Source organism: Rhinoraja longicauda, chromosome 2, assembly GCF_053455715.1.
Source record: "Rhinoraja longicauda isolate Sanriku21f chromosome 2, sRhiLon1.1, whole genome shotgun sequence".
Lineage (NCBI taxonomy): Eukaryota > Metazoa > Chordata > Chondrichthyes > Rajiformes > Arhynchobatidae > Rhinoraja > Rhinoraja longicauda.
In genome coordinates this window covers 70,587,860-70,614,881 of record NC_135954.1, presented here as the reverse complement: position 1 = coordinate 70,614,881, position 27,022 = coordinate 70,587,860, and the positions used below count along the sequence as shown (strand labels likewise).

General features: G+C 42.5%; 1 protein-coding gene across 4 annotated transcripts in view; it reads left to right on the top strand.

Annotated features, from left to right (window-relative positions):
* LOC144605442 (RNA-binding motif, single-stranded-interacting protein 3) overlaps positions 1-27,022 on the top strand; it is a 1,037,045-nt gene that overhangs the window by 295,253 nt on the left and 714,770 nt on the right. For all 4 annotated transcript variants that reach the window (XM_078420726.1, XM_078420737.1, XM_078420711.1 and 1 more), the window contains exon 4: positions 26,824-27,000. In XM_078420726.1, coding sequence (XP_078276852.1) covers positions 26,824-27,000 — 177 coding nt within the window. The remainder of the gene's footprint in view (positions 1-26,823; positions 27,001-27,022) is intronic.

Sequence of the window (27,022 nt, the reverse complement as noted above, 5' to 3'; positions counted from 1 at the left end):
GTATAGTGGGTACTCATGCCCTTGCAGACTGCTCCTTGGCAACTTCCTCTCATGAGTATCTCCTCTTGTGTTAGGTATCTTTCTCCAGTTTTTACTCATTCTGATATGATGAACATGGATCTACTTCTGCTTTAGCAGGAATATTTCTGGATTTAAAGGGAGTATCTGCTGGGTATGGTGACGAGGAAACCAATTTGAGATGTTTACTTCAGCCTTATGTGGTATAGAGTTGTGCAGCCCTTTGCCCTGTAACTGCAGGAGAGAAATGTCAGTTTGAGCATAGCATTATGAAAAACATTTTGGCAAGCACTCAGCATTCGTTGCAATTCAGACTAATGTGGTTGAAATTGAAATAGATCTTTGGCATTGCACAAAATGACGATGTCATTTGGGCAAGCTGACTGCTTGGAAAACTTAAACAGATACATTTTAAAAGAGAAAAGTTACTTAAACAGTTTAATTCCAATACAAACGTACAGCTGTAAAAATTGCATGAAATTTTTGCAAGGGTGTACAAACATCTCGCATTAGAAAACCTTTACCTCATTAAAACACTTGGAAACATACACATTTTTTTTGAGGATACACAGATAAATTTCCAGATCGCGATATTTTGAACTGACTTAACCAATAAGTACAATCATCAATGTTCGTTTCTCCCCAACATGCAAATGTTCCATTTTTGATTAAAATAACATGATGTGCTGGTGTATTTTGGGAATCAAGTATGTTAACTATCTGAAGTAAATGAAAAGTTAAAAAAGGAAACAGTAGATGCTGAAAATCTGAACAAAATAAAGAAAATTCTGGAACCACACAGCAGGTCAGCAAATGTGAAAAGGGAAACAGTTAATGTTTCACGACCAGATCCCTTCATTTGTTTACAATCTCATTTACCACAGATGCTGTCTGAGCTGCTGAATGTTTCCAGCATTTTTTCTGTTACCACATTGTCTAAATAATTGAAAATAAATTTTAATTGACAGGAAGTCCCAACTTTTACATTGATGTCACAACAGCCTAATCTTAGCACTGGAAAAGACTCCAAGTACTGGAGTAACTCAGCGGGTCAGGCGGTATTTCTGGAGAACATAGATAAGTGATGTTTCATGTTGGGACCCTCCTTCAGACTGATTGTTGTTGGGGGGAGAAAGCTGCAAGAGAGGTGGGGGCACGACTAAGACTGTGCAAGTTTTCAGTGGATGCAGGTGAGGCCAGTTTGATTGGTAGATGATTGGACTGAGGCCAGAGATGAAGAGAAAAGGCTGTGAGATAAGGAGAGAAGAGGCATGAAATGTGAAGCCAGAGGAAAGTATATAAGTGGAAGGTGACGGGGGAAAGGGAAAGTGGGGTAGGATTGTGGGAGATATGGATGTACATGCAGGTGGAGCACAGCAAAAAGATGGGTGAAAAGGGGTTGGTTGGTGTTCCACCCTCTTTTTCCTGTGCACCAACTGGATGCGACGGCGTGAGTGTCACGGGAGCCGTGTGTGCCCGATTCACCCGCTGAACAACTGTGCCACCAACCGGAACGCACCAGAATAACTCTGATATATTTTTAAAATGTATTCAACAAAGGAAAATTACATTTGCAAGTAGTGATAGCACAACAAAGAGCCTGGATTACAATTCATGGTGTTTAGCGTGCAAAATTACTTGGCACTGAAGCGCTGGAAATCTTGTGACTTTTTATGCCAAATTCTAATGTTCAAATCTCATTCTGGATTTTGAGTTTCTGAGTTTAGTAGATCAGAAATTCCCTGCAAGATACTCTTTTAGACAGATGGAAACTGTGTTGGAGGGTGCATAACTTTTTGTTAGTTCTAAATCTGAAATATCCACCCTCATCCATGAAACAATCCAAGTATTATGTTGTGGAAAAGCCCCCTTGGAGTGAATGCACAAGTAATTTTCTGTCATTGTGTAAATCTTTTAAAAACTAAACCAAACCGAACAAAGTATGTTCTGTACCTCATTTTCAAGGATACTTATTGTGATGGAAAGTGAGGAAAAGCAGTAGGTGCAATAATTAATGTCATTTTCTACCAATGGTGCAATGCCTTCAACTCAGTTGTGACACATGGAGGAGGTGCCCTCCAGCCTTCAGGATCTACTCCTGACAACTAACTCTTGTCATTTAATTGACATAATGTTACCTCTCTGAGATTTTAAAACTCAACTTCCAGCAAACCCCCCCCCCCCCCACCCCCTCCGATCTGAGGAAGTATTATGATGTCAGTTATATGAAAACATTTCTTCTGCCTGATTGTAATTTAATAACAGAATACATATTACTTGAAGTATCCCTGGTTACTTGTGAACCACCTGGAGCTGTGATGTTCTGGAAGTCACTTGTACTGGAAGGTGCAAGAAGTGCAGAAGGCATGCAGAGTCGTTGGATGATTGCAGTGGAAGAGCAACACGGATTTGCAGTTACAAACATGGAGTGTATTCTTGGCCACATCAGATGTCTGTCAATAAAGTGACGTGCAATTTGCAAAGTTACCCTGAAATTTAATTGTGTGGAGGTCTGTGGCAGATGGGAGTTAACGCAATTGAAAACAATTCCAGGCGGCCCTTTCTATAGTGCTTTATTATTTGCAACTTGGGAAATTAATGCTTCATTTGTTGTCCTGTTGGACGTTTCCCATCCTATTCCTCACCAATCTGATTAAATAAGAGGGAGGGTGTAAAGGTTAAGATCTCCATCATCAAGGATCAAGGAGAGAGTAAAGGCCATGTCCTGGAGAACCTTTCATCATGGCTCTTCCAGGAGTAAGATCTAATCTCATCTAAGCTGACATGCATCTGAAGACAAAGACTTTCCAGACAGCGATCACAAATCTGTCAGATTCTCCAATAAGAGCCCTAACTATGCATTTATGCTGGCCCATTCTGCTGTTCAGATAAAGTCATTATCACTCCGAACTCAATTAGCCCGCGGATCAATCATGGAAATTATGTTAATTAATACATGGCAAATAGAGTACTTAATTTGCTGCCCACTTTTCCATACAGGAAGTATGATGTAAAAGGAAGAATTAAGAGAGTCAAGAGTCAAGCCTGTTTACTTGTCATATGTACTGAAATGGAATAATGAAATTCTTACATGCAGCAGTAAAACAGGTCTGTAAACACGGCAATCCTATAGATCCCTTTGATGTTGGGTGGTCAGTACCTGTGACTGTGGGTAGTGTCCAACACTTTTTGTAATCCCCTTCAATCCCGAGTGATCGAGTTGCTGCACCAGGCTGTGATGCAACCAGTCAGTATGCTCTCAACCATACACCTGTGGAAGTTCAAGAGAGCATTCGTCGACATACCAAGTCTCTTTTTATTGAGTATCGTGTTTACAAACCTGTCATGCTGCTACAAGTAAGAATAGATAACATAATAAAACAAACAAAATAAAGTTCAATAAAAAAACAATATGATTGTGAAACAAAAAAGCCCAGAGTCCCTCATGCAACAAGGCAGTTTGTATTTCGAAGTTTGGTTGGTGTTTGTAGTGTGCCTGATGGTTGATAAGAAATGGCTGGGGTGGTGTGGGTCCTTGATGATGCAGCTTCTTTTCTTGAGGCATCACCTTCTATAGATCCCTTCGATGGTGGGGTTGTCAGTACCCATGATGGTGGTGTTCAGCACTTCTTGTAATCTTCATTCCTGAGTGACTGAGTTTCTGTACAAGGCAGTAATGCAACCAAACAATATGCTCTCTACCTGTAGAAGTTCAAGAGAGTGTTCATCAACATACCAAATATCTTCAAGCCCTAGAAAATAAGGCTGAGGACTTACGGGCAAGGTTGCTTGATCAGAGAGATGCGGGAATGGTGTATGGTCTGTTTCACAGAGACATTGCTCGTCCCCAGCTCCCCAGACTCATTCATCCAGCCCAAATGTTGCTCAGTTCACCGCATGGACAGAACAGATGATTTGGGGAAAAGGAAAGATAGAAACCTCGGACTCAAGGTAAACTCTTCGTGGTACTCAGATGTGGCGGTTCTGTCCAACTCCTGCTCTCTGTGCCTGGAACACCTGGCAGTGAAATGCCATCCCTTGTACCTCACAATTAAATTCATCTCCATCATCATGACTGCCATCTACATCACACCTCAAGCAGACTAGGCATGGAGAGCTGCATGCTGTGGTCAACAAACACTAGATGGCAAATCCCAACACCTTTTCTATCATAGCTGGAAACTTCAACAAGGCCAGTTTGAAGAAGTCACTTCCAAACAACTACCACCATATGTCCTGCAGCACCAGAGGGTCAAACATCCTCAACATCAGCTATTCCACCATCATAGATGCCTATCGCTCCAGCCCGCCCCCACATTGGGAAATTTGGCCACCTGGCTGTGCTCCTTCTTGCGTGTAGGCAGTGACTGAAGAAGGCACCCCAGTGGTGAGAACTGTGCATAAATGATCAGGGGGGGGGGGGCTGAGGAACAACTTTGGGATGCTTGGAGTCGGTCGACTAGGCAAAGTTAAATCTCAGCAATGGACTTGAATGAATATGTCATGGTCGTTACCAACTTCATAAGGAAATGTGTGGAGGAGCGTGTTCACACCAGAACCATTTGAGCATCGGAGCAGCAGTATTAACGGGATTGATAGGATTGCTCAAAGAGCTGGCATCGAGTCAATGGAGTGAATGGCCTTCTGAGGTTATGAGAATTAAAATGAAATTTGCTTGAAAGACTGATTTCTACTATCCCCATTCCCAAGATATTTCTATCTATTATTTCTAAGTTTTATTTTAACTTGCTATCATTCAAAATAAATGGATTTTAAGTTATGTTAAAGTCATGCCAATCTAGAAGCCTAAGTCTTGTCAATTCATGTGCTGTAATGTGGTGAGAATCATTTTATTTTCATTTACATAAATGTGATTTTGACTTCCAAAAGTACCATCATGAAATGACATTAAAAGCAACACCTTAGAAAAAGTACTGGATTTATTCACGTATAGATTGAACTTGTAATGAGCTCAGTAATTTTGAATTTAAAAAGTGACATTCTGGCACAATATTAAAAGGACAGTCAAGGGGAGTTGTGAAGAACATGGCAATGGCAGTTAAGGTCAGATTAATCTGTTGAAAGCTCTGGGTACATTGGTTAGCGGTATGGAAACCCATGAAGAAAATTTGTTTGAAGAATTGCAAACAGACTATTCAATCCAGCCAGTCGCGGTGTTGGTTTGGAATTTCACCCATTCAGTGACCTGGATATGCTGGTTCTATTCGTCTTTTGGTTTTATTTAATTTTTGTTAACACCAATTAAAGATATTACTGAATGGAATGTGACCTTTTTAACTGTTCTTACAAAGTAGGAAATGTAAGACATCGGGCTGATCTCTGCTTTGCACCTGCCTAAATGAAAACTAGATTCCTATAAAACACAATTCACAAGTTCCTTCACGTCTATCTGTTGTAATCAATAACTGAAATTGCAATGCACAGCTTTGTAGGTCTCCGTGAAATAAGTTTCTTAATGTTCTGTTTCTTACCTTTAATGATGTATTTATAATTACATGCTCTAGATCCAGATTTCCTTCTTAAGTATGCTCCTCAGTCCCCAAAACTCTTCAGTCCCCAAAATTCCTCCAAGATAGACTTCTTCGCAGCTGCCAATACCTGGTCCATGTTTCCTGACCAGAGCCTCAATTACTCTAGTCATCCAAGCTTCCTTACTTCCATCTGCCTTGCCCTTCACTCTAACAGGAACATGCATGCTTTGAACTCTCGTCATCACACTTTTAAAAGCATCCTACTTTCCAGACTTCCCTTTTCCTGTAAACAATCTACTCCAATCAACTTCAGCAAGTTCATGCCTAATACCATCAAAGTTGGTTTTGCCCCAATTAAGAATTTTAACTTGTAGGCGTGTCCTGTCGCTGGTCCTATAATGCTTGTTCACGAGCACTTCAGTCACTTTCCCTTCTCAAGAGTAGATCAAATCTTGCCCTCTCCCTTGTTGGGCCCACTATATATTACCCGAGATAACTTTCCTGAACACATTTATCAATTCCCACCCCATCTAACCCTTGGCACTAAGAGCCCCAGTCTATGTTGGGATGTTAAAATCCTCCACTATAACAACCCTATTAGTTTTGCAGCTGCCTGCAATCTCCTGGCATACTTGTTCTTTTAATTCCCATTGATTATACAGGGGCAGAGTATACTTCCCACAAGGTGATCATCCTCTTTATATTTCTCTGCTCCACCCATGTAGCCTCACTTGGCAAAATGTCATTTCAGACTACTGCCGTGACGCTCTCTTTAATCAATAAAACAATACCCCCTTCCCTTTTACTTTGCCTCCATCTCACCTGCTGCACCTGTACCATGATACATTAAAACTGCCAATCCTGCCCCTCTCAGCCAGATTTCTGCGATGGGTACAAGGTTCAGTCGTTTGAACGTATCCATGCCCCAAGTTCATCAACTTTAACCATCAGGACCCTCACATCAAAATAAATGCAATTTAATCCAACAGTCCTTTCTACTGTCTTCAGATCCAAAATCCTGTCTGCTGAACTTGCTTTCATCACTTTCCATACCAACTTCCAGCCTCTCATCTACCTCACTCCTGGCTTGGATCCTATCCTCCTGCCAATTTAGTTCAAACCCACACATGTTGCACTAGTAAACCTGCCTGCCGAGATATTGGTTACCCTTCTATTAGTTTCATACTATCCCTCTTGTGCAGGTCGCCGCTGACCCAGAAGAGATTCCAATGCTCCAAAACTCTGAATCATTGTCCCCTGCACCAACTCCTTAGCTAAGCATTCATCTTTTTTATCTTCCTGTTTCTGCACTCACTCACACAGGGAGCAGACTAATCCAGAACTTACTGCCCTGGAGTTGCCCAACTCCATATATTCACTTTCCAGGACCTCATCCCTTTTCCTATCTCTGTTATTTGTGCCAACATGCACAATGTCTTCTGGCTGCTCACCCGCCCCCCGCCCCCCATGAGAATGCCATGCAGCCACTCCGAGACATCTTAAACCCTGGCACCAGGGAGGCAACACACCATCCTGGAGTCTTGTTTGGCGCCACAGTATCTCCTGTCTATCCCCCTAACTAACGAGTCTCCTACCACTATGACTCTGCCTGACTGTCCTGCTCCATTGCACCTTAAAGCAATGCTCGGCTCAGTGCCACAGACCTGACTACTGTTGCTGTTCGGCCCAGATGGGTCATTCTCTCCTAAATGTATCCAAACATGTGCACCCGTTTTGAAGAGGAGAGGCCACAGGGGTCTTCAGCACCTCCTATCTACTCTCTTCCTGTATCTTGGGAGTGACCACCTCACTGTTACTCCTGGCTATAAAGCTCTCATTCTCCTGAATAACCATGAGGTCGTCCAGCCACAGCTCCAGTTCCCTAACGGTATCTGTAAGGAGCTGTATCTAGGCACTGCCTGTTAGTGTGGTTATCAGGGATGCCAGCAGCTTTATTGACTTCCCTCATCTGGCAGGAGGAGCATTCCATCATTCTACCTGCCATCTTCACTACATTAAAACCAAGAGGGTAAAAAGCACAATAATCACACACAAGCGGCAGCAGACCATACCTTTACCACTGTCACCCTCTGCATAGCCTCCTCACTGAAGCCTCTTGAGCTAAAACCTCACACTTACCCTCAACACAGCACACAGCCTCTTGATCCAAAGTCTCACATTTACCTTCAATGCAGCACTTAGTCTCTTGAGCCAAATCCTCACACCATCTCAACACAGTATTTCACCTCCACATTGCATCTTTCCTTCTTTTTATTTGCTGCTCAAGTAGCCATGTTATTGGCCACTCAATTGGACAAACGCATGGCTTACATTTAAATTTTCCTGCTTTTACTGAAACACCAAAATGCACTCACTGAGCCAATCCAATGCCTACCTGCTGAAATCTCCATCACTGAACTGCACTGGTTTGAGTACTCCTCAGTGAATATAAAATGATGTTGAGCAAAAATACTTTAAGCATATTACCTCAGTGAAATAAAGCCCATAGAATATTTTGAAATTTTATTTGTCTTCTCAAAGTGTCCGAAGACACCAAAGTGTCTCTTGGAAATTTCTCATCTCTCATATTTTCTATGTCTTTATGGCACAAAATTAAGCCATTTGGCCAAGTGAGTCTAGGCCAGCTCTCAGAGCATTTCCATCAGCTCTATTCCCTGGCTGAGTGGAGAGCCAGTGAGATTGCGTCCTCCATGTGGCGGTAGGCAAATTGAAGTGGAAATTGAAATTTACCTCTAAACCAGCACACCTTAGTGATGTGAGAAAAAAGTGTTTAAAATTAGTAAACAGGGAATTCACACAGTCACAGAGAGAATGTGCAAACACCACACAGACAGCAAGCTTGGTCAGAATCAAATCCTGGTGCTATGTGGCACTAGCAATATTCCTACACAAATGTGCTACATCTATGTTGCTGGTGAGGAAGACTTCCTACCAGGAATGAAATGGACAAAAGTTATCCTAACTGTACATAACTCACCTCTACAGAAATTAATTGCTCTCATTATTACAAATGCTCCTCAGCATTTATTGGAGCTGGCCACATTAACAGCTTTTAATTTAACAATGCATGAGTTTGCTATTAAACTATCATTGATATATTTTGGCAAGTGCAACGGGAGCAAATTATTTTTGAGCTGTTAGCCAATTTTATGTCCAGGAATCATATTCAGTATGCATCTACTTAAGTATTTCACAACTACATTACAAGGTTACTCAGAATTCTCCCTGTTAGCTGACTGATTACCCATACGGTAATTGTGAAGAATCATTTTAACTTTACCACTGCTAGCAGTTACAGACAGACTCCAGAGATGTGCACTGCTAGGGAGTAATGGATGCATATTCCAATGGTGTTTTCAAAGGGGCCTGTTATCTGAAAGGAAAAGTTTTCGTGCGGGGAATGACACTAGCTGGCTTGCTCTTACATGGTATTATGGACAGCAATGGCTGAATTACCTCATTCCTTGCTGCAGTCAATCTGTAATTCTGTCATTTCTCACACAAATGGCCTGTAGTTTTATTTAATTCTGAAATAAAAGATGGCATTTTCCTAATAATTCTGTAATACACATTTACTACTGAAATACTCAATATTGGAATTGCAACTATTAAATGCGACCTTACATGAGTGACAACACATTTCAACGAATTGAAGTGAATAGATGTGGAAGACCTAATATATCTCGGACTCAACTAAAAATCCAGGCAATTTGATTTGTCGACTCTTGCAGTTCAACATCCTGGAAAGGGTTCAAAGGGTTATGATTGTTACAGAATTGCAATATAGGGAAATCGTACTCAAGGTATTTTTATAAATATTTCCTCATCCATGAGGAATTACTAGGCGTCAGAGCCATGTGCCCCTTGTTTTATGACAAGTTATTTTATAAGGAGATGCTTCAATAATAGGCTCAACTCTGTCCTTGTCACTTATTATTATAAGGAATATTATGTTGCAGCCCTGACAGACCCAATGTTTTGATGGAACGTAATGCTACAGGATTAATTCACAGATAACTGTTTCTCAGGATTGCAATCCTTCGGGCAGCTGGTATGTAGTCATCGTGCACCATTTTGAATTTAAACACCTTGTCACACACATTATGCTATTCTCGGTGTGTTTAACATTTTTTTGACTTTTATAGATTCAATAATAATCTGAAGTGTTACATCTATGAACATATAGTTCAACTAATATCATTGATTTGTGTCATAAATCTTTGTTGAGGAACGAAGCAAAAATTATTTTAAACTCTACAAGGATTTTTGGCTTTGGTTCGGGACCAAGTCTATTTTCTTTGTATGGATAGTCTTGAACAAAGTAGCCTCAATTCTTCTGTCAACAGGCCATCTTTTTGCGTGATAGGTAGCAATTTTCTTCCCCACGTAAACAGTAACCACAAATTCACATCTACAGGAAACTTGAAAGCGACATCAAAAGCTGAATTTGCTTGGAAGCTAACATTCATTAGAAAGAGGTAATGCTTTGCTATTATATCAATTGCTAAATCTGAACTTGTTTTATTGATAAACACTATATTCTGTGATTGATCTTTTTATCTCCTGCACAGTGTGGAGGAGAGAAGAGGGATTTTATTACTGCTCATTCAGAGCAATGCTTCCACTACTGTGCCTGACACTTGACTCCACAATTTCATCAAATTGATACTTTCACATTCTGTTGGACCTTAAAGAAACACCATAAAACTTAAAATAAAAGCTAAATTGCTCTGGATTGGAAGTCATATTGGTTGTTTTCTCCATCTATGGCTGATGTTTGATTTTACTCAGGTTGCCAATAGATAGTATTGTGGCGGGCCGAGCCACTTTGGTATCGAACCTTTGTTTGTCGGGCTCAAACTCTTGTGTGGACCGGGCGTGATCTGGGCCGACCAATCACGCGGTCAGGGGGCCAGGCTGTCGTGTGCCAGGAGAACAAAGGATTTGGCAGTTGGGATTTGAACTCGGGCACGTGGGGGTGAGCGACGGAACTGTATTCAGTTAATGATTAAACAGTGTTTACACAACGGGTGGACCTCCTCAGTGATGACCGGGCACTGGAGTACTGTGTGCAGTTTTGGTCTCCAAATTTGAGGAAGGATATTTTTGCTATTGAGGGCGTGCAGCGTAGGTTCACTAGGTTAATTCCCGGAATGGCGGGACTGTCGTATGTTGAAAGGCTGGAGCAATTAGGCTTGTATACACTGGAATATAGAAGGATGAGGGGGGATCTAATTGAAACATATAAGATAATTAGGGGATTGGACACATTAGAGGCAGGAAACATGTTCCCAATGTTGGGGGAGTCCAGAACAAGGGCCACAGTTTAAGAATAAGGGGTAGGCCATTTAGAACGGAGATGAGGAAGAACTTTTTCAGTCAGAGAGTGGTGAAGGTGTGGAATTCTCTGCCTCAGAAGGCAGTGGAGGCCAGTTAGTTGGATGCTTTCAAGAGAGAGCTGGATAGAGCTCTTAAGGATAGCGGAGTGAGGGGGTATGGGGAGAAGGCAGGAACGGGGTACTGATTGAGAGTGATCAGCCATGATCGCATTGAATGGGGGTGCTGGCTCGAAGGGCTGAATGGCCTACTCCTGCACCTATTGTCTATTGTCTATTCACCCCGACGATCCAAAATGGGTTATTTTGGATTTTTACCATGTTTGCAGCCGGCAACCTGGACCAGCATAATGCAGTTTCCATTTTCTGGACATCATAGCCCCAAGTTTGGTTCAAAAAGGCTGAAGCCCAGTTCCACATTCGACAGATCACTGCCGATGCCACAAAATATTACTATGTGGTCAGTGCGCTGGACCAGGACACTGCCTGGCGCCTAATGGATTACCTTCGGCAGCCACCAGCTGCGGGTAAGTATGAGGGCCTCAAAGTGCTCCTTTTGCGCACTTTCGGTCTCAGCCGCTGCGACAGGGCAGCCAAACTCCTTCACATGGACGGCTTCGGCGACCGTCCACGCTTATGAACGAAATGCTCACCTTGCTGCACGCGCCCTGCCTCTTGTTCAAACAGATTTTCCTCGAACAGATGTCTGATGACATTCGCCTGCTCCTCGAGGACGAGGATTTCACTGACCCCCGCCGGGTGGCTGCCCATGCGGACGTGTTGTGGCAGGCGAAACAGCAAGGTGGCGCCACCATCAACCGGGTGACGGCGCAGCCTCGGAGGGGTCAAGCGGCTGGACCCAGCCTCCACCGAAGGTGCGGCGGTACGGCTGGACACGAGCGATGCCAGCAAAAGTACGTGGTGCTACTACCATCAATGGTGGGGTTCCAAGGCCCACCGATGCCAACCATCCTACGCACATTCCTTGAAACGCCTCAGCCGGCCGCCAGTAGTGGCTACTGCGGCCAGCCAGAGGCATCGCCTGCTCTACACCTGGGACCATCATTCAGGGCGGCGTTTTCTGTTGGGCAGGGGAGCGGAGGCCAACCTTTTGCCTCCATCGGGAGCCGACACTTGTTCCGGTAAGTGGGGACCTTCTCTGGCCGCCGTCAACGGCAGCAACATCAGGACGTACGGAGTCCGCACGATCCCACTCACTTTCGGCTCCTGCTACTTCACCTGGCCTTTAACTATCGCCGACATCTCCCAACTGTTGCTGGGCGCCGATTTCTTCTGGGCTCATTCCCTTCTGGTCGACGTGAAGGGACAACGTCTCGTTCAATCTGAGACGTTCAAGTCGATTGCTGACTTGACTGCGCCGCATCTCGGCTCTGTGACGTCCTCCAATAACGAATACGGCCGCATCTTGGCCGATTTCCCCGTCATCCTAACCCCCCAATTCACTACGGCCAGCTCCAAGCATAGGGTAGAGCACCATATTCCCACCACCGGACCGCCACTCCATGCACGTGCACGCAGGCTCCCCCCAACAAGCTCCAACTGGCCAAGGACGAGTTCCTCAGGATGGAAGAAATGGGCATTGTGCGCCGCTCAGATAGCCCGTGGGCATCTCCGCTTCACATGGTTCCCAAAGCGTTTGGGGGCTGGAGGCCCTATGTGGACTACCGCCATCTCAACGACGTCACAACGGCCGACCGGTACCCTGTCCCTCACATACAGGACATTACGGCCCATCTGGACGGCGCCACGATTTTTTTTAAAATCGACCTGGAACGTGGCTACCATCAAATTCCAGTCCACCCGGATGATATCCCCAAGATAGCTATCATGACCCCCTTTGGGCTCTTTGAGTTCCTGCGGATGCCTTTCGGTCTCAAGAATGTCGCTCAGGCTTTCCAACGGCTTATGGACATGGTAGGCTGCGGGCTGAATTTCCTGTTCATTTACTTTGACGACATTCTTGTCACCAGCCGCTCGTGCCAGGAGCATCACGCACACCTCCGGCTGCTCTGCCAGCAGCTCAGCGAGCATGGCCTTTAACCTTGCTAAATGTAATTTTGGCCTCCCTTTGATCAGTTTCCTCGGCCACCATATCAATCGGCACGGCGCGGTCTCGCTCCAGACCAACGTTGAGGCCATTCGCCAGTTCCCAAACCCTCTAGGGTGAGGGGACTCCAACAGTATGTCAGCATGGTGAATTTCTACCTTTTCGTGCCAGCAGCCGCCAGGATCTTGCAACCGCTGTTCTAGGTCCTAGCCAGCAAGCAGAGAGACATCCTTTGGGACGATGCAGCCACGACCGCTTTCAACGATGCCAAAGAGGCGCTGGCAAAGGCGATGATGCTGGTCCATCCACGGGCCAACGCGCCAACCGCTCTTACGGTGACGCATCTGACACAGCCATGGGCAGTTTGCTGGAACAGCTGATCGATGTTAGCTGGTGGCCCCTTGTCTTTTTCAGTCATCACCTGAGACCTCCCGAGCAGAAATACAGCGCTTTTGACCGAGAGCTCCTTTACGCTCTACCTGGCCATCTGGCATTTCCGCTACTTCCTTGAGGGCAGCGATTTCACGGCTTTCACCGATCACAAGCCACTCACGTTTGCCTTTGCGAAGGTGTCTGATCCCTGGTCATCCCGGCAGCAGCGTCACTTGGCCTACATCTCTGAGTATATGATTTGCGCCCAGCATATCGCAGGTAAGAGCAACCGGGTCGCAGATGCGTTGTCCCGCACCGCCATCAATGCCATCCACGTTTTGGCCCCAGGTGTCGACTACACGGCCTTGGCAGCCGCACAGTGAGAGGATGAGGAGATGCTAGCCTACCGCACTGCCATCTCAGGCCTGTTGATGGAGGATGTGCGATTTGGGCCCACTGACACCACTCTCCTTTGCAACGTGTCTACGGGACAGACTAGACCCATCATCCCCTTAGCTTGTCGCCACTGGATTTTCAACATGATTTATGGTTTGGCTCACCCTTCCATATGGACATCAACGGCTCTGGTGCCAGCCACGTTCACGTGACACAGGTTGCGCGAGCAGGTCTGCAACTGGGCCAGGGCCTGCATCCCCTGTCAGACAGACTTCAAAGATTCAGCGTCACATACAAGATGCTGTTGCAGAATTTCGACCTGCCACACCGGCGTTTCGACCACATCCACGTCAACATCGTGGGACCGCTGCCTCCATCCACCCACCTTCTCACCATCGTGGATAATTTCATGAGATGGCCGGAAGCCGTCCCGTTCTTAGATACCTCCACTGCAACATGTGCACGTGCCCTCACTGCCCACTGGATCGCCAGTTTTGGTGTGCCAATGGACATCTCCTCTGATAGAGGTGCGCAGTTCACCTCTGAGTTGTGGTCAGCAATGGCCCGGCTGTTTGGCATTCAGCTGCACCACACTACGGCCTACCACCTGCAAGCCAATGGCCTAGTGGAATGTTTTCACCGTCACCTGAAGGCATCCTTAAAGGCACGGCTCGCGGGCCCGGACTGGATGGACGAGTTGCTTTGGGTACTGCTGGGAATAGGCACTGCCCTGAAGGAGGATCTGGCAACATCCTCGGCCGAGCTGGTGTACGGCGCCCTGCTTACGGTCAAAGGGGATTTCATCCCGGCAGCATGTGGACATCAGAAACCACCCTCGACCATGCTGACGTGCCTCCAGGAGAAGGTGGGCATGCTCTCTGCCGTCCTGACGTCCCGACATGGACTCGCCCCTACGTTCGAACCACCGACCCTCACAAACTGCCAGTATGTTTTCGTTCGCCGCAATTCCCACCGTACGTCACTGCAAAGGCCTTACGAGGAACCCTTCCAGGTACTGCAACATGGTGCCACGACTTTTGTCATCGACATGGGCGGCAGGCACGAGACTGTCTCTGTGGCCCGTCTTAAGCCGGCACACTTGGACATTGACCATTGACATTGCAGGTGGTACAACCCCGCCGCAGAGCGCGTCCACCATCACGACCGTACCCGCCCTCAACTCTGCCAGCTGTGACTCTGAACACAGGACACGCATACACGCGATCAGGCCGCCTCACTCGTCAGCCAAACCGCCTCCATTACTCCGGTTCTGGGGGGGGTTCATGTGGCGGGCTGAGCCACTTTGGTATCGATCCTACGTTTGTCGGGCTCAAACTCTCGTGTGGACCGGGCGTGATCTGGGCCAACCAATCTCGCGGTCAGGGGGCGGCTGTCATGTGCCAGGAGAACACAAAAGTAAAAGGAAAAATCAAGTAATGAATGAAAATCACTCATTGGAAAAAAAATGGTCTGGGGCATTGGAATGTATAAATTAGATATAGATTGTCCTCTATATATCCGTGTTCATGAAATGACTACATTAAAAATCCAACTGTGAAACAATAACATGATTACGCTGGACGAATGACAACAGTTTATGTTAATCGAGCAGGAGATGGACATGATTCCATATCAAGCAAAATATGAGAGGAAGAAAGACAAACAGGTTTGGTGAGGGCAGTCCAATACTTGGGGCCAAAGTAACTGATCTGGGGAGTAAAAGAAAGTCGGAATTTTCAAGAATCTTTAAAATGCTATGAAAGATTGATACCATAGAAAGATTTGAAAACAACGCCCAGAGTTTATATTCTAAGCATTGATGCATCTTTTAAATTATTCAGTCAGGAAGACGGAAAGGAAATTGTGTACCTCGATAATTGAGAAGAGGCAAGAAGGGAAGAGAGCTCAAACTGTGAGGAAACCTAGAAAAATGGGTTTATCTCAGGGTTTACCTCAGGAATTTCTGAATTTAGCTGCAGAATTTCTTTGAAAGATTCTGAAACATTGTGCTTGTACAAAAAGTACTTGGAAAAAATGTAAAATAATATAAATACTTACATTTTATTTGAAAACCCAAAATCTGCAGATGTTGAAAATCTAATATAAAAACTGTAAGTGTTATAACTTCTCAGCATTTTTGAAGAAGAAGATAACATTTCAGTTCAATGCCCATTATTCAAAACTTGTGACGAAGACTTATTGACCTGAATCTCTGTCCCATTTTACTCTGTTGAGTATTTCCAAAATATTCTAATTTTACTGATATGTTTCTGCTGTGTGCAAAACACAAGCAATGCTGGTTTAGCGGTAAATTTGCAGTCAAAAGATGATGGCCATGTGGTTTATGTGCTCCATGTGCTCCATAAGATCATCCCGTCAACGGAAGGTTAGAGCCCCCGACCGCTGGAGGACAAAGAAGGGAGAGATTGAACTTTTTTTCACCTTCTATCACAGTGAGGAATGTGGAGGAGTCACTGTGGTGGATGTTCATGTTAAAATGTATTTTGTGTGTCTTGTTGCTTTTTATTATAACCATATAACCATATAACAACTACAGCACGGAAACAGGCCCGTTCGGCCCTACCAGTCCACGCCGACCACTCTCTCTGACCTAGTCTCATCTACCTGCTCTCAGACCATAACCCTCTAATCCCCTCTTATCCATATACCTATCCAATTTACTCTTAAATAATAAAATCGAGCCTGCCTCCACCACTTCCACCGGAAGCCCATTCCATACAGCCACCACCCTCTGAGTAAAGAAGTTACCCCTCATGTTACCCCTAAACTTTTGTCCCTCAATTCTGAAGCTATGTCCCCTTGTTGGAATCTTCCCCACTCTCAAAGGGAAAAGCCTACCCACGTCAACTCTGTCCATCCCTCTCAAAATTTTAAAAACCTCTAACAAGTCCCCCCTCAACCTTCTACGCTCCAAAGAATAAAGACCCAACCTATTCAACCTCTCTCTGTAGCTTAAGTGCTGAAACCCTGGCAACATTCTAGTAAATCTCCTCTGTACCCTCTCCATTTTGTCGACATCCTTCCTATAATTTGGCGACCAGAACTGCACACCATACTCCAGATTCGGCCTCACCAATGCCCTGTACAATTTTAACATTACATCCCAACTTCTATATTCGATGCTCTGATTTATAAAGGCAAGCATACCAAACGCCTTCTTCACCACCCTATCCACATGAGATTCCACCTTCAGGGAACAATGCACAGTTATTCCCAGATCCCTCTGTTCCACTGCATTCCTCAATTCCCTACCATTTACCCTGTACGTCCTATTTTGATTTGTCCTACCAAAATGCAGCACCTCACACTTATCAGCATTAAACTCCATCTGCCATCTTTCAGCCCATCCTTCCAAAAAGCCCAAGTCTCTCTGTAGACTTTGAAACTCTACTTCATTATTAACTACACCACCTATCTTAGTATCATCTGCATATTTACTAATCCAATTTGCCACACCATCATCCAGATCATTAATGTAAATGACAAACAACAGTGGACCCAACACAGATCCTTGGGGTACTCCACTAGACACTGGCCTCCAACGTGACATACAATTGTCAACCATTACCCTCTGATATCTCCCATTCAGCCATTGTTGAATCCATCTTGCAACCTCACTATTAATACCCAACGATTTAACCTTCTTAATCAACCTTCCATGTGGAACCTTGTCAAATGCCTTACTGAAGTCCATATAGACAACATCCACAGCCTTGCCCTTATCAATTTCCCTGGTAACCTCTTCAAAAAATTCAAGAAGATTAGTCAAACATGACCTTCCAGGCACAAATCCATGTTGACTGTTTCTAATCAGGCCTTGATTATCCAAATAATTATATATATTGTCCCTAAGTATCTTTTCCATTAATTTTCCCACCACAGACGTCAAACTAACAGGTCTATAATTGCTAGGTTTACTTTATTGTTATGACTCTATGGCAAATGAAGTTCTTCGTCTGTTGCAAAACATACTTGGCTAATAAAGTTTTATTGTGATTGTGATTGTGTGATTGTGATGTGCCAGTTTGAATGGAATTTTATATGTGATTTTCATGCACTTTTTTTTTGCATGTACTGCAGCAACAGCCACATCGTAAAAGTGGTATTTGTTAATATTGTCCAATGGAAATATGTGGATTGCAATATGAATTTGAATATTGCTCTTACCAGATTAAAAATGACACCTCTCTAAGAGTAATGATACTTCAGATCAAATTACCTTGAATATTTTCTAAAAGTAATAAACATCTCTGAGATAATCAACTTAAGCACAATGTATATTTAATTTCATGAGAGTTCACAGCAACTATTGGCATCATGTCAATTCCTACATTATTTGCACTGGCTGAGCTGCAGATATTTCCAGAAGATTTCATGAAAAGTCAAATTATAATTAATATTTGTGGTTTGGCTTTGAAACCTGAGGTTCACGCTTTGCACCTTATGTGACTCCACATGGCTTTCAGATCTGAATGGCTGGCAGGTTTACAAGTAGCAAACATAACATCCCGCAGGTTATGCCATGTGTAAAACTATGGTCTACAGAAAAGTCGTAATTTTTTTTGTGAAGATTTTATCAGGGAAATACTGTTTGTGTATTTATTGTAAATCAGTTCATTAATCGGATTGAATTAGGTGAAATTCACAGGACAGAAACACTCAATCGATGCGCTTGTTTATGGTTCACTTGAAACTCTTTCGACTTCAATTCAACACTTCCATTTAAATACAATGTGTAAATGTTTCATATTTATCATGTTTTCACTGCCACTGATACTTGTGTTATTTGTAAGGGACAGAAAGTTTTAGTGCAAGGTTTTAGGGAATTCTGAGCTGTTAGCTCTCTGGCTTGTACTTCCAGAAGTAATAATTAAGATTTCTTTATTTCTTTATTTTCTTTATTTCTATACATGCAATGAATTAGGATCATGACACTAAATACTACTGAGCAGTTTTTCATGAGCACATTGTGAAATAGTTTTGTTTTGGATGTGTAAGATGTAGATACTGTATAGAATACACTGCTTTTTAGTTTTGTTGTGTTCTGTTAAAAAAAATTGTGCCATTCAACACTACTCTAAATGCATTTTTGGAGAAAGCAATTGACGATAAATTTCTAGGCAGATTCCAGGGATATAATCAAACCCTATTAATGTCCATGAAAGTATAAGTAGCCATTTATTTATGAGGAGTTATTATTGGCTCAAAAGTAAAAATGTACTCCAAGTTATCAGAAAATGAGCTATGGAATACAACCATTGAAAATGGCCAGGGTTGTCCCAATAGGAATTACATACTGTGCCTTGAGTCATCAGATTTCTCTTCAGAATTGATTCCCGGAAACATTTCTTCCTTCAGTAGTAAAAGATCTGGTATGCCAGATCATACTGTAGATTAAATTATAAACATTGCTTACCTACTGTACTCTACTGTACTGGTCTTCAACCAGTCAATTTGAGTCACCTGAACATTGTGTATTGTGTTAATTTGAAACACGTAAACAAGTTTAAGAAAGAACAAAATTAATTTCACTCTTATTGGATTTTGGCTGCTAGCTACAGTATTAATGTAAATTTGCAAATGTCCTTGAAATTACACTAAACATATACAGGTTATGCATTTTTACATATTACATGTTTATTAGCAAAAACCAAGAATAATGCCAATATAAAGTCAGAATGTGGATTGATATCCTAATGCTTGAGCAGAGAATATTTTCATACTTGAGAATCTTTTAAAATTTTGATGGATTTATAAATCTGCATCTTAAGCAAAATTAAATCTCTTCTGGACAAAATGACATGGAATTTCCTGAACTAGCAATACTGTAGAATTGTCAGCAGAAAACTTGTGCTCCTCTAACATTTTAAAATTATTAAAAAATATTTGCCCTCATTCCTTGTGAAACTTTCAGGTCTCCTCTCTGTTAACTGTGGGCTCTTAGCAGTTAAAGTAATTTAGAATGCATAATCCTCAGGCTGTTGTATGAAAGTGTTTCATTGGTCTGTGTAAACAATCTTAAAAAGTGAAAGAGCATTGTTTGGCTTTAGAATTTAGATTTTAGACTTTAGAGATTCTGAACATAAACAGGCCCTTCAGCCCACTGGGTCTGCACCGACCAGCAATCACCCAGTACACTAGCACTATCCTACACACGAGGGACAATTTACAATTTTACCAAAGCCAATTAATCTACAAACCTGTACATCTTGGGAGTGTGGGAGCAAACTGGAGCACCTGGAGAAAGCGCACGTGGACACAGGGAGAACGTACAAACTCTGTACAGATAGCACCCATCATCAGGATCAAATCCAGGTCACTGGTGCCATAAGGCAGCAACTCTACCACTGCACCACTGTGCCGCCCCATCAAGAACTGGCTTTATAGCTGCTTATTTTCAAGACACCTTTGATAAAAACAACCTCTGTCATTTTATATTGTATCTTTAACATCATAAGCTGCTGCCAGGTGTAATAAAGTACTAAAACAGGCAACCAAAGGCTTAGTCACAGAGGAGCATCTAAAACAGGAAATGCAATTTGGCTCAGCAAGGTGCATCACAGGCCATGTTAATCAAATCTGGAATAGGAATTCAAAACCACAATATCTGAAGAAGGGACCAGACCTGAAACGATGCCTGTCAATTCCCTCCACAAATGCTGCCAGACCCGCTGAGTTCCTCCAGCACTTACTTTTTTAATCAAGATTCTAGCAACTGTAGTTCCCTGTGTAACCACAGTATAGTCAATGAATTCTTCATGCAGATTCCTGAAAGTTTAGTTTAATTTAGTTTATTATTGTCAGATGTGGAGGTACAGTGAAAAGCTTCTGTTTATGTGCTATCCAGTCAAACTAAAGACTATACGTAATTACAATCAAGCCGTCCACAATTCAGAAATAAAGGACAATGATTGCAACATTTAGTGCAAGATAAAGTCCGATTAAAGATAATTCAAATGTCTCCAACGAGGTTAATAGGAAGTCGGGACTGTACTCTAGCTGATGAGTAGGTCTGGAATGATTTTGATTTGTCCCTATACCATCCAAAATAGATAGTTTGCTCGCATTCATAATTCTGCCTGAGTCAGATCTGCATTGAGCTTTAATCAATAGTGTTACAGTTTGCAGTTAAAAAATACTTCAAATAGGACTTCCATAATTTGAAAATGACACCTTAAATGGATCATAATAATTCTTTAATTTAAAAGTGAGGAAGAAATGCCAAGAATGTTGATCATGGCCCCCTCTCTGTAATCAGTTCTCATATTCTGAGTGCCATCAATTAATAATTGAATTGGCATTCATTCTTTCATCATAAGAGGTTTAAGGAGAATTCTGTCCTCTGAACCTGCACAAGTTTCAGACAATGTGGGACTAGTACAGGAGTCCCAATGCAGAAATGAGAATAGTAAGTAGATATTCAAGTTAATTCATTTAGTTCAAACATCAATGTTTCAAATGTGTGTGTCTTTGTCCAAATATCACAATTTCACAAAAGTGTTTTAAAAAAAAATCATTTTAGTTTACGTTAATTTATAATAGAGGACATAGAACATAAAATGGCAGAACACAGTGACAGGCCCTTTGGCCCACAATATCTGTGCTGATCATAATGGCAGGTTATACAAATCTGTTCTGCCTGAATCTGATCCATATCCCTCCATCTCTGCATATTCATGTACTTTGTTGAAAGCTTCTTAAATGCCATTATCGCATGTGCTTCCACCACCACCTCTGATAGCGCATTTCAAATCCTCACCATTCTCTGTTCTGCATGTCTCCTTAAAACTTTCTCTCTCTGACCTTAATGCTATTCCCTCTAGTCTTTAACATTTCCACCCTGCGAATGAGGTTCTGTCTGTCTACCCTACCTTTGCCTCTCATAATATGATATACTTTTATTTGGTTGCTCCTCTGCCTCCAACGCTCCAGGCAAAACAAATCAAGTTGACACTTATCATTGACACTCTTTAATCCAAGCAACATCTTGGTGAACCTCTCCTGCACCCTCTCCAAAGCTTCTTTATCCTTCCTGTAATGGGGTGAGAAAACTGCACACAATACTCCAAATGCGGCCTGACCAAAGTCTGAAATAGCTGCAATATGACTTCCTGACTCTTATATTCAATGCCCCCACTGATGAGTATGCTTTCTTGACCATTCTTGATCATTCTATTCTATTCTATTCTTGACCATTTCTTGACCATTCTATCTACTTTCGTTGCCAGTTTCAGGAAGCGACAATTTAAGGATTAAATAATTCCCACAAGGTGCACTTTTATTGTAGAATAGAGGAATTTTAGAGGAACAAAAAAATGATTATATCTGTATGACTGTGTTCAATCTCTTGTACTGGAAATCAACATAATGTTACACTTACTCCATTATTTTTGTGGACATTTATCAGGGAATTCTTGTGAATTGACTCATCCTCCACTTTCCAGAAGCAATTGAAAGTTAAAAGACCTTTACGTGAATTGTTCAATTATCTTATTGTTAATTCATACACTGTCATCAGATGTCAGTTTTGAACACAGTGTGAAACAGAACCAGTTTTATTTTACTTTCTACTGAATATATTTATGCATAATCTGATTATGTCAATTTAAAAGTTCACAGTTTAGAAGTTAAACGCAGGTCATAATGCATAATTTAGCAGAAGTGTCTAATTTAATTTTCAGGACACTAGAACAGTTGCAGTGAATGTATTTTGTAATTTGTGAGTTGACAAAATTTTCTTGTTTTTATATAAGTTGAATTTTTTCAGGATTTGGCTGGTTACCACAATTGACTTCATATTTATCTTCAGGCAGAAAACTACTGCTAAAGCATTCAGTTATTTTCTCCTTTCTTGAGATTACCTTTCCTTAAGGTAGTTATACAACTGCCTGGATTCTGCCTTAATAATTGACAGTACATAAAATTAAACATACATAGGAAATTGGCCATCCACTTGTGACTTAATGCTGTTCGTTGTGAACAGAACAGCAGAACTGTGTAAAGCTGGGAGAACTTTAAGGTTTTGCGTTTTTTGGATATTCACCTTTTCCGCAGACATAAATTTGTTGCGTCTGGGGCTTTAAAATTGAAGATTGATACATGAGGTTTTTATATTTCTGAATTTTACTCTATCACCTTGGGATTTAACCTGTTTATGTCTATTTTCTTTTCTTTGTGGTGATCAACTGACTACGTTGCAATGACTGAAAGTTCTAACCTTAGATAGTGAAATTATCAAGGGGAGTTGTGATTCTAACGTATATTTAATTCAGCATTTGACCTTGAGCCAAGTTGAACTGGATTTAGACTGCTGACATAAAGTTGGGCTGAAAGGCCTGTTTCCATCCTGTGGCATGCCGAATAAGGCCAACACTCACCTGAGGAGATGCAGAGAGAGAAATTATTTCTTATTCTCCCTTGAGAGACATGGAAAGACCTTCCTGACAAGGTGCTGTAATGCTGAGGTCTGCCCCAAAACACACTCAGTCTTTGACAAGGTGTATAGCTGAGGGGGCGGAGCTTTGTTTCCTGTCAAGTCTAGAATGTTTTTTATGAGAACAATTTGGTATTCAGAGGCATCTAAATATGATAATTTCTGTAACAAAGCTACACTAAAGGTGTTAATTTCTTTAAAATAAAATAAATTATACATATATTACAATACAAAAAAATATTTAGATACTTGTCATTTTACAATTGGGCTTATTGTCCTCAACCTCCCCAACTTCCAATTAAATAAAAAAATCAATTCTCTTTAGTTCTCACAAACAGTGACAATACTTCTGTTCTTGATTCATCATTGTCGCTCCATTGAATATTTGTGGATTCTTTGTATTCTATTGAGTTTAACTTGCCCTGCAACCTCTTTTCAATGAACTGTATTCTACTTTGCATCATTAGCCCCCATTTTCACCCAAAGCATTCACTTTCACTTCTTCAGTGTCACACTTGTTCCCATTTCCTGACCTCTCTGCAGCCACAACACATGCATAATTCTTTTCAAGTCATGAGGCATCCAGAATGCTGCACCCTACATATGATCAAGAGTCAAGATAGAGTCAAGAGTGTTCTATTGTCACCCTGAAATGACACAATGAAATTCTTACTTGCAGCAGCAGAACAGATATGTAAACATAGTACTCTGTAAAACCCCAAATAAACAACAAAAGAAAGTTGAGTTCAATAAACAAATAAAACCCGTCTATGTAGTTCGGAGCTTATTTGAAGAATATGGTGTTTAATAGCCTGATAGTTGTAGGGAAGAGGTTGCTTCTGAACCTGGACGTTACAGTTTTCAGGCTCCTATATCTTCTTCCCCATGGCAGAAGTGAAATGAGAGGTGGCCAGGGAGGTGTGGGTCTCTGAGGATGATGGCTGCCTCTTTGAGGCATCGACTCTTGTAGATCTCTTCAGTGGTGGGGAGGTCAATACTCATGATGGATGGGTAGTGTTTAACACTTTTTGTAATCCTCTTCATTCCTGGGGGTTTGAGCTTCTGAACCAGGCTGTGATGCAACTAGTCAGTATGCACTCTTTGTACACCTGTCGAGCGAGGTTCAAGAGAGCATTCATTGACATACCGAATCTCCTCAATCTTCTCCAAACGTAGAAGCATTGAGAGGCTATTTTTGTGATTGCATCAATGTGCTGGGTCCAGGACAGATGTTCAGAGATATGCATTTCAGGAATTTGAAGCTTTTGACCAAAGATACTAGAGGAACAAGATGGACCACCATTGAAATCGCATATATTGAAGTGTAGTATGCAAAGGAGTTTAACGTCCGCCATTTTAATAGGCAAAACCCGCCATTCGCTATGCCTCTCGCAGTGTAATCAGTGTTTTGGTGGAACAGTATGTATGATGATACCATAAAAATGCAGAATATATCTCATCTATCAATTCACAGATTTTTGTTATTTTTCTTTTTAAATGTTTCTGCAAGTTTCTGCATACTAAAATGGCGCCATGACATACTATGGTTTTTAGGGTCCAGTGGTCTATCTTGCTCCTCTAGTACCTTTGCTTGTGACTCTCTCCACCACCGTCCCGTCGATGAAGATAGGTTTATGGATTCTCATCCTTCCTCATGCCTGTATTTGACAACTTACAGTTAATTTAATGAAAAATGTTTTTGTGTACCTAATTGTGGTTTTACCCCACCCTAACTGAGCTAGTTTTATCTCGGTGATCACCATCAGCTGCCTCCCTGGTTACTGTGAATGCACCTTAAATTATTGGCTCTAATCCCCCTAGATTTAGCTCTTAGTGCTAAAGGAATCAAGGGATATGGGGAAAAAGCAGGAATGGGGTACTGATTTTGGATGATCAGCCATGATCGTATTGAATGGCGGTGCTGGCTCGAAGGGCCGAATGGCCTACTCCTGCACCTATTTTCTATGTTTCACTGGCTACATTTTTTCTGTCTCTCTCTTTTGGACCGATCTCAAATCAATGATCTGTCATCTCCCTCTTTCCCACTCTCTCTTGTCACCACCTCTTCCCCGAAAGTGTTCTCTCCCTGGTTTTGATGCTTGATCTTCCTATCAGAAATTCTATAAAGTGCACTTTTTATGTGAGGCGTACAGTAGCAGTACGACATGATGTGCTACCATCTGGCATTTAGGTGAGCTCTTGATTCAAGTCATCAATTAGGATTGTGCAGCTTAGTAAAATTGAATTGTGGTAAATTTCAACTTTGTCAGATGAGAAATTAGGCAAGATCGCTTCTTTGAAAATCGTATTCATTGACTGGTTACATTTTCTGATAGTTGTTGCATATAACTTCGGCTCATAGATATTTAAGTTTGTGGAAAGTACTGGTCATGCTTTTACTACAATAAAACATAGAATTGAAAGTTCAACCTCACGCTGCAGTATTGTTTAGATTGAAAAGGATGGGCACAGGGGGGGACTGCAGTTATATGTATGTCCTTATGACTAAGAATATTAGAACATAGGTATAATAAGCTGCCTGTTATTATTATGTTTATCTCTAATTTGGTATAAATGGTCCCTTTTCCTGCATTTTTACGATGAAAATATTGAGCATTACAGTAAACCCTCGGTATTATGGATATTATAATGGATCTCTCTTATAGTGGATGGACCTGCCGACCTGCACCGTCAAGCTGGGGTGCCAACGCCACCCTTGGCCAGCACTACCTTCCCAGCCGCTTCCAAGCAAGGCTGCCGACACTATCCCCGGCCCGCATCGTACCCCCGGTCACTTCCAGGCCCGGTCACTGCCACCACTGCCAGCCCACATGACCTCCTGGCTGCTTCCCGGCCACACTTGCTGCCACCACCAACCTTTACCAGCACTCTGGCCGCCTGCAGGCTGCGACCGATGACTCTGCCAATCCTCACCTCAACACACCTGGATTCCAGGCCCAGTTCCAGGCCAAGTGTCTGAAGAAGGATCCCAACCCAAAATATTACCTATCCATGTTCTCCAGAAATGCTGCCTGACCTGCCTGGAGTTGAGTTACTCCAGTACTTTGTGTCTTTTTGGGTATTAACAAGCATCTGCAGTTCTTTGTTGCGACTACTTATTAATGAGACTATTACTTGGATAGTTCCTCTGTTCCTCTCTTCCCCTCCCCCTTCCCAGTTCTCCCTCTATCTTCCTCTCTCCACCTATATCCTTGCTTTGTTCCGCCCCCCTGACATTAGTCTGAAGAAGGGTCTCGACCCGAAACGTCACCCATTCCTTCTCTCCTGAGATGCTGCCTGACCTGCTGAGTTACTCCAACATTTTGTGAAATAAATACCTTCAATGTGTACCAGCATCTGCAGTTATTTTCTCACTCTATTACTTGGTAATCCCTTACTTGGTTATAATGAACAATAGGCAATAACGGACACCATTCCTCCCGAATGGTCCGTGATAACGAGGGTTTGCTGTATTTTGTAAAAGTTGCTTTCAATGAATGATTACAAATGAAAATGCTAAGAAATATTAACTTACAAAAAATATTCTGGAGTTAAAGTTATTATCTCTTAATTCTGATTATGGAAGATTTAACACACAGAGTAGTTAATAATAAGTATACCTGCTGAGCCATTTGTTATTTACCACTATAATTTTATTTACCCTAGCAGCCAGGCCCTGCAGTGAGAACATACCAGAACAGTAAGGCGAGGGTCACCATGAGCCCTGGCTTTACCCCACAGTGGAGCAACAACCAGTCTGCATGGAACAGTTACGCTTACCCCAGGGCTAACGTTCACTTTCAGTCCCATGCCAATTACAGCTACTGTCCTGGGCATCCTGCCGTAAGTACGCCAACTGGGCAAT